Below are 9,168 nucleotides of genomic sequence, written 5' to 3'. Positions count from 1 at the left end.
CTACACTTTACTGGGAGGTCAGTGGTAACAGTGACGCCAGCTGCCTCTGTGGCAACAACAATCATAGTTGCTCATCCATGATGCAGAGAAAATATGAGGTAACTCGCATGAGCAGAGAAAGGATAAGACAAAAACATCACAATATAGGGAATTGTTTAATACAGGTCATATCTTTACAAATGACGTTTTAATAGGATTTCCTTAAGGCAAAAATGTACATGGATAAACAATGACCCCTCATATCTTCAGCTGTGTAAACATCTGAGATGGCATGCGTTGTAGTTGGTGCTAATTTGAAAAGGCAAGCAAAGCACACCTGTCAGTCAGCTTTAATGTTTGGTTTTCACTGCCTGAGGAGACACCAGTCAATGTGCTGTTGTGCTGCAAAAACTTCTAAATGCTTTTCAAACCCCCTCTTCTGTATGTTCTTTTATTCCAAAGCAAAAAGCAGTGTTGGGTGCTTGTTCAACAAATTAGACCATCATAAGATACAAGTTACCTGCTAAGGGCTCATAGTATAGTCCAGTAATGTTCTGATTTATTATTTATGATATGTTTTTTGACTGTTATTTTCTTAGGGTTGATCTGTATCTGCAGTTGCTGAATTATCTTATAAATACTATATGGGTTAAGGATTATTTTCGGAATCATTCCCAGTTTTATTGCAACCTTGGTTTGAAAATAAAAGGAATTTGTCTTGGTGAATAACATTAAACACAGTTAAAAAGTCAAGAGACAAATTAAAATAGGAATGTACAATATAAAACAAACAAACATGAAATACAAAAAATTTGTTTTTATTGTTTTGACATTCTTCGGATCCTTCCAGGTTTTCTTGCAGGTAAAAAGTACCACGCTATTTACTTTCTCAAGAGGTGGAATGAGAGGCTATGTTGCTTAATTGCAGGATGGCTACAGAAGATTAAAGCAATAAAATACAGGTACAATTTTTTTATATGCATTGAATATTGCCAGTATTCTTAGGGGTCTCATGCTTTTTTTCTATAACTGTTCATTTTACCAAGTATGTTATTGCGGCTATATAATCTTATACATTTAAGTTTAGAACAATGGATCAGAGTATCTAAAGAAAAATATAGGTCAGTAAAAACATGTTACATCTCAAATGTATATAGTATAAAGCTGCCTTACAATTAAAAAATGTAGTATTGAAAATGTTACTTGGGTAGGCATACGTTTGAATGAGGTAGAGCAGAACGCGAAAATACTCAGGTTAGCCAAACATTGAGTATTTTTCCCCCACTGCCTCTGTATCCTGGTCAGGATGATGACATATGAGTCGCTGTAACAAAATAGATCTGGAAGCTTTGTAGATTTTAGCTGAATCCTAGCGTTTCGTGCTGGAAAGCCACCTGAGCCGCACACCTGCCAATGAGCTGAGCACACTCAGCTCCGCACTGCGCATGCGCCACTTACTCAAGAGCTACACTGTCATGGCGGTGACGAACTGAAGCTACCGGGGTAAATCAGGAAGAGAATGCGGCGCAGCTGGGTTAACGTTGACATTTAAGCAAATCTGAGGAGTTTACCGGGAAGAACCGAGCTGTGTTTTGTCGACTTCCACTGGAGCTGCTGACAGACTCACCCCCCTTGTCCCAGTTTGGGAGTGTTTAGCCTCTGCCAAGCGCGTTACCTGTCAAGTGTCTGGACTCAGTTTCAATAGCAACTTCCACTGCTGCACGGAGGTGTTAAAGTGACCGTATCCTAGTTTGACCAAGTACAGGGGGGAAAAACAGGTTAAGGACGAGCCCTGCTTCACCTGCCCCCCTCTTGTGATCTGCAGACTTCCTTGCGGCTTTTAACAGCATTAATCTATCCTGTGGGATCAAGTTACGGACCAGGGAAGAGGAGTAGTTGTCTGTGGAGTGAAGCGGTGACATATCCCGCAGTGTCAACGGCCAACAACGGCTTTTTTGTGTCTACTTTCGCTATAACTATTTTGGATGGGGAGGTTTGCTTTGTGTGCCTGTAGACTGTCAACAACTCAGCTGAAGGGGAGTTAGAGTCCTCTTTCTCCTCCGACATCGGCTGCTCTGTCACCGTTGGAGGTGAACAGGTGCCTTACCTGTGAACACCACCTGCCCCGTCCTTCCTTAGCAATGGCTAGCGAGGAGACAGCCGGCTCTGCTGATGCACAGGACGGGACTTCAGGAGCCATGGCGCTCAACCCCGGAGTGCCTATCCGGGGGATAAAGATGAAATTCGGCGTGCTCGCTGGCCTGGTGGAAGTTGGGGAAGTTTCCAACCGGGATATTGTGGAGACGGTGTTCAACCTGGTAAGCTGATTATGAGCTTTAGGATAGGCCTTGAGATAACACGCTGTCACCCTGTAGTAGTAGAACTGAAAGACACATCTTTGAAAAGTCTGACATCATCCTCATCTGCATAACAAGGCATTCATGATCTTGCAACACAAATGAATATTTCTTACTGTATGTTGAGTATCATGCGTCATAAACTAAATGACTTTTATTCTTGATGCCCTTTTTTGAAACCTATATTATTTATTCACTTAATAGCTTGTCGATATAGTTTTGCATTGTGACAATGCCAGTGCAAACACTAGGCTTACATACCGTCAGTATTTCTTATTTTATACCTAAGACCATTTTGTACAGTTTTGAATGATGTTCCAACTGGGTATCTCTACATCACATGATTAATTATTATTATTACCTACATTTCCTCAGTTTTTAATTGAAGAAGACATGATGCTTTGTAGGGAGATTCAACCTGACAGAAGAGCTGTTGAAGCAAATCAGCTGCTGTTTTCTGTGACATATTAAGGTCATTCAGAGTGTGTGTGTGCTTTATCTCTCTACTACCTGTTGTTGGACACCTTAAAGTCCTTATCCAGCTTTGTCTGTCTGCTGCACTAATAGCCCTTTGGCTGCCTGAGTTATGAAATGGCTTCGCAGCACCTGCACGAGAATGAATGAAACTACCAGTAAGGAAGTTCAGCGAAGGATAGAGCATGCTCAAATTATTCTGGCTGTTCGCTGGGAGGGAACGAGAAAGAAGGAGAGGTGGAGGTGTAACCAGTAGAACTGCTCTGTCACTTTTGCAACACAATGGAGTCCTTTTTAAGGAAAGGGAGGCTCATCCTCCATGTCTGTAGTCACAAAGTTTGCCCTAATACCAACCCCCACAGTGAACTGTAGTAAGGACACTTCTCCTCGTGTGGCTGTTTCACTACCACATACAAAGCTATTGCGTCATCCAACCTTCAAGTCAACCACTGCGTGTTTATGGGTTCAACAAAAGAGCAGAAATACAGATCAAATTCTTTCTAGATTTTAGCCATAGCTACTACATAATGTTTTTCTGTAAAGCTTTAGATGTTACGATGTATTGTATAATACTTTTCTTGATATTCTATTGGTCTCCTGTCTTGTGCCCTTAACGGAAAGACTTAATATAGTGTGAATTTTAAAAAAAATCTCAGAAACAAAAATAGCACTTTTACTATTGGTAAAAACTTTCATTTACAGTATCATGTGTTCCTAACATGCAAAAGTTGTTGAACATATAGTTGACAGTGTGAACATATGTCTGTACCAGATTTAAGACACAAGAAGTCCTCAGAAGAGTTTCAGGATACACATGTTTTTGTCATTGTAAAATGATGAGAGAGAATGCTTCTTTTACATATTTGCAAAAACAAGGCCAGGAAATTCAGCTTTAGATGCAGATGGACTGGCCTTTATTGGTTTCTGAAGTGTTATTTCTAAAGTTAAAAATGTATAATTAGTGTTTTATTAAGAGCATATATGGAATGAGATTATTGCATTGTTGATCACAAACTCTTTCCTTCTGTCATTTTTAATGAGTCAGAAAAACATTTAGATTTATGAGGCAGAATATATGATACATTTCACGAGGAGGTATTGTTTTCAGTTGCACAGTCCAAATAGAAATGGCTGTTTGGCAGCTAAAAGACAGGCAGGCATATTTTTTGACAGAAATATCAGCTGTCAGTGCCTCTGGGAAGCCATGTTCAGTATGATCAGTGTCATTTTAGGCTTTGAGAGATCACATCATGCATTTAATTATGCTCATCACCCTCCATACTCTCTCTCATACCCTCCACATCCTCTGCTCCTTCAATTGAACGATAATTTGATTTACCGGAGAGGCCAGAGTCTCCTCTTTAGCACAATCTCATTTGTGGCCTTCGCAATGCAAAAGTCCTTCACTGCATCTGGCAGTTTCCCCAGGAGGATTATTTTTAACAATTCTAGTGTGACCTAAAACAGTATTTGTGATTACTCGTGACACACGGGCTGGGGCTATATCTCCAAGATTCATTATTGCTTTAGTTGAGTTTTTAAGCACTTCATTGTGCTGGCTTTGTTTTCACCTTATCGAAGAAGCTTTACCTCACACTACACTGTCGGTTTTACACCTCGGTTTTTATGATGCTATAGTTCTGTATGTCTGTTTCAGATTAAATTCGAGAGGGAAGTTTAGAAAAATGTACACCAGTTAATATTCAAACTATTCAAAATGTTTTTAAATGAAGTGGAGTATCATAAACACACAGCTGCACATAACTATAGTTAAAGACTCGTATTCTGCTACTGAGAAATGCTGTTTGCCTTGTCCTGATCGTACCTGTCATGGTTGGCCATAATATAGTCTTTTTTTAAAGCAGCGCTGGAGGCAGGAAACGTCACTCTTTTTTTTCATTTTGTATTATTTTTTCATGCATTGAAACCAAGCACTGTGTTATTCACACTTCAAAAATATACAGTAGCTTGATTCTACGCATTTCCAATTACTCAAGGTTTACGTTCAATACCTTTCCTGTACAGAACGGAGAGTTGGTTTTCACCTTTAAACTGACCTTCTCTACATTGGCTTTTGGTTTGCCTTCACATCTATACAAGTACACCCACACAGTTTTATTGAAGGACCCTGAGGGCCTATTTCTGCACAAAATGTATATCTATAAATACATTAATGAAAACACTTTGGTTCAATACATTATCACAAAGCTCCACAGATTTTGTAATAAAAAGCATTTCACACTTTTAGCCTTTCAAGCGGCGATAAGTCATATATTCTGCACTGTATCTAAGGACTAATAATAATATGGAAGGGTTACTACCAATTCCACTGGGAATCACTGCCCTACTTCACAACTCAATGCAGTTTTCTATCACCTCATTGTTTAGTTTGTGGGTCCATCAAAACCATAGTGGTTCAGATAAAACACTCGGCAGCAGCTCCTAGGCTACTAGACCACACCAGCTGATAACGTGCTATGCTGCTAGCACAGCTCAGAGGTACTGGGGAATAAAGTTTAACATCTAGCAAGCCAGAGGAAGCATAGGGGATCTATTTCTGTCTATCTGTCATATTCAAAAATGGTCCAATGGTCACTTGTGTTTAGCCCTAGTTTAGTCTGCCAACTCTTGAGATTTTGCATCTCTTGTACTTGGTAAATGTTTGATTATTTTCCCGGTCAAATGCTTACTTCATTGCTTAAGTCAAGTAGCAAACAGTGTCTTGGTGTGCACTCCTTTTGCTGTGGGAGCAGTCTGCATTTTTACAGGAAGTTGCTTAGTGTTGGTTTTCTTGGTCTGGTTGCAAACACATTGCTGAATGCTGCAAGGAGCTGCAAAGTGAGGGTAACAGTTAATTCTGACATATCACATCACATCTGATATAACCGTCTACTCTGATGTCATTTTCAATTGACACCGAAATGGGGTTAAGGAACAGCTAACGGTTCAAGACATTAACCTATATTTTACAAGATAATTACATCTCCGTATACAGGCTCAACAATAAGGATTGTTTACCTTCCCAGAGAAAGTGGGGCTAGTAAATCTAGCAACTTTCTTGCCAAATCTTAAACTGAGAGGATGGTATTAGCTATGGATTGCGCCCTCTCTCTTAAGTCACAATTCTGTTGAGAGTCCATTTACTTTAACAATGATAAACATATGACAACTAACTTTATTAATATGCATGGAGCAAGATAAGAGTGGTATCAAGTATTTTAAAGAGTGCAAAGGTCGCGGCATCAGGTCCCTTTATAATAATCTGGGTATTGATAATAGGCAACACAAATATCATGTATAACTCTTTACCATTGCAATGCCGCCTTCCACTGAGTGCAGTGTCTTGTAAACCATTTGCCCAATGTACAGCTCTGTGGCTCATCATGGCTCCTCTGTTAGTGACACAGGAGATGGGGGGGTTTTGTTGTGTGGAATGTAACTTTGGCTTTACCTGAAGTCAAGGTCAGAGGGTTGACTGCAAGCTTTGTGGACGGCAGGGGAAACCAAATCTATCTGTGGACATGTTCGGAAATATTACATTGAAGTATAAGTTTGCTTTTAATTTCTACACATTCTGGAAGAAAGGGCAGCTACATTAGGAATTGTGATTTTCTGTGTTTTGTAATGATTTGTCTTTTACTTAATCTGTCAATTTTCGGGATTAGACATCCAAGAATCCAAAACCTCCCAAAACAAACTGATTCTGTTCTATTACAGGATTTATTAGAAAGAATAATCGGATGATTATTTACGAAACAATATTTCATACGACCCTTTAAGCTTCACGACATCATTTTGTAAGACAAGGCTTAATATTTATTTTTGTATTTAATAACTTAGTTTTTCTTCTTTGTTCAGAGTTATCTTGAGCCATTGATGATACATATAATTGCACCGTCAGTCTAAATACTGTTTATTAAATCTATATGTGGCTGTAGCTTAAAGATCCACTTATGTTTCAGGTTTGTCAATATTTGATGCTCTGAGCCTGTATTAAGTTTCCTTTGGGAGGTGCAACTGCAGAAAAAACACAAACACCTTGCTTTGTTCTGAATTCCTGTACTCTACTCGTACAAAAGAGAAATCCTGGTTTATTTGATTTGTTCGGAATTATTTTAAGGTGCGTTGGAGCTCACTTTAGCATCTTTTGCACTGATGTTGACACTGAGGATCCTCCTTTGAGAAGCGAGCTGTCATAAATAGAATGAATTGTTCCAAACTGCATCTTCACAGTTCTTCTTAAAATAGCCTACTTTAGTACCTTTTCTAACACGTCTCTTCAGGGCAGAACATGCAAAGTGACTGTGCTCTGGAATTAAAAATGTATCAGGTTGTAAAATCGTGAAATTGATTTAAATAGCTTTACTTTTGGTATCAGCACATCAGCGGAGGCGTTTTTCCTGTAAATCATAGCGATTTAAGAATGACTGCAGGGAGAAAGGGAGATAAGGCTGAGAAAAAGTTAACATAAAACCACTTTGGATATTTTAAAACCTTTTTAGACTATTTATATATAGAAATCTTCACCTATCTAACCCTGGAGATGGTTTTGGTTGTAAATGTGCCACGTTTTTTTTGGGGGGTTCTGGGTTAACTCTTTAAAGGTTTAACAATTTCCCTGCTTAACCTTCAAATTAGAAGAACGCAATTGTGAATTGTAAGTGATTTAAGTTTTGATCGTAAAAGGAAATGTGGCCTGATTATTAAACACTGCATTTATGTAAGTTATACCCTGAGGATCAACAAGACTTCTATTAGTTCCCTTCAAATAAGGAATTCAACAAGCGCACAAACTATCCCTTCAGCAGCACACACAGGCACGAGTGGTAGGCGAGCGAGGGCGATCCTTGTCCTCTCTCCAGGCGAGCTTTGCCCTCTCTGGCTGTAACAAAGAGCTCTCTAATCGGACACATGAATGAAACCCTATCTGCTTCTCTCTGTTATCTGTCGCATCAGCCAGTTTTCCATGGTCACACCTTTTTTCCTCGTTCTCCACTGTAGCTGAGAGCAGTTTGGAGCACTGGAGGGCTGTCGTCTTAATAAGCGTGACTCTACTCTGTTTACTTTGATCCTTTATTTTTAACTCATTGTGTCTGCTTGTGACCTTTTCATTTCCTTAAAGAAAAGGTCATATTTTTTTGGCAAAAACAATACATTTGCATCTTAAGGGTGAGCACACAGGTTTTACTACCCACCATACAGTTTTCCTGAACTGGTTCTAAATGGCTTTTTCGTGTATGTCTGCTTACCTGTATTGTTAGCCATTATTCAGCCCTGAAGCAGATCAGATTCTGTACCCACTGTGCTTTAGCACCTGCTGTGTGCCGGCAAACAGGCAGATGGCCTCAGGATTCAACAATGTTTGAAAGAGAAGTGTGTCAACTGAGACTCTGTAATGTCTTGAAAATAAAATATATTTGTTTGAGAAAGATCTATATTCCGCATTTTGGGGCTTTGCAGCAGTCTGAAATAACTGTGGGGTGGTATTTTCAGAAATATACTTTGTTTATAGTAGCCCATTTCTCTTTGGACACAGTAGATATGAAAAACATCAACCTGGCTATTTGGTGGATAAATAGTTTAAAGGTTTGTTTTGTCTTTTCTTTCTAATTGCAATAAGAGCTATTGTTTTAGAGTTGGGGTTAGTGTGTGCTGCCTGTTGTGACACAGCAAGGAATATTCAATTAGTTCGATTGTTTGTGTGTTTCAACCCAATGAGCGTGGTCTTTCATTAATCATTTGCTTGAATTCGGTGCCCATATTTAGGCTACCGACTAATTATTTTGTGCACTTATTTGCCGACTAATTATTTTGTGCGTGCAATTGGTAAAAATGAAGAAAAATACTTTTCTTTTCCAGCCATGTTTTCCAAAGTCTTCTGTTAAGTTTCAGTAAAGAATAGACACTAGAAAGTTTAGTTTGGAAGCTGTGAGAGTATTGCAATCTTTCTGAGTATACCTTTAAGAAAGGTATTTTATGTTTTTCTTTTCTGTGGGTTGTTCAGTTTAATAATTGGCTTTCAATAAATCAATGAGTTGATACTCGTGTCTCTTAACCGACAGAAGACCCCATACCTTATTTGAAGTGTTTAACTTTGAGTTTGTCTTTAAACATTACTGAGCGTTAAATGAGAATTCCTTGCCTACCTCTATCCTCTTAATGTTTCCTCTATAAACAGTGCCAGCTAACAAAGATATCTTCACAGACTGGTTATGCTGGAGGAAGCTGGGAACAGGAAGTGTTGGTGGAAACTCTCAAAGACCAAACACATTTTTTAACTATGCCCCAGTAACGGCCTAAGGGGCAAATATGTAGACTATTACTGTCTCATTGAAAGATTTGCTAGATCACATTTTTG

At 39.0% G+C, this 9,168-nt stretch overlaps 1 protein-coding gene across 5 annotated transcripts in view; it reads left to right on the top strand.

Annotated features, from left to right (window-relative positions):
• The first annotated feature begins 1,450 nt into the window (after nucleotides 1–1,450).
• Nucleotides 1,451–9,168, top strand: part of lrba (LPS-responsive vesicle trafficking, beach and anchor containing) — a 177,679-nt gene continuing 169,961 nt past the window's right edge. For all 5 annotated transcript variants that reach the window (XM_063883718.1, XM_063883721.1, XM_063883719.1 and 2 more), the window contains exon 1: nucleotides 1,451–2,297. In XM_063883718.1, coding sequence (XP_063739788.1) covers nucleotides 2,121–2,297 — 177 coding nt within the window. In that variant the 5' untranslated portion in view covers nucleotides 1,451–2,120. The remainder of the gene's footprint in view (nucleotides 2,298–9,168) is intronic.

This window comes from Eleginops maclovinus, chromosome 5, assembly GCF_036324505.1.
Source record: "Eleginops maclovinus isolate JMC-PN-2008 ecotype Puerto Natales chromosome 5, JC_Emac_rtc_rv5, whole genome shotgun sequence".
NCBI lineage: Eukaryota > Metazoa > Chordata > Actinopteri > Perciformes > Eleginopidae > Eleginops > Eleginops maclovinus.
This window is presented reverse-complemented; position numbering and strand designations above follow the sequence as displayed.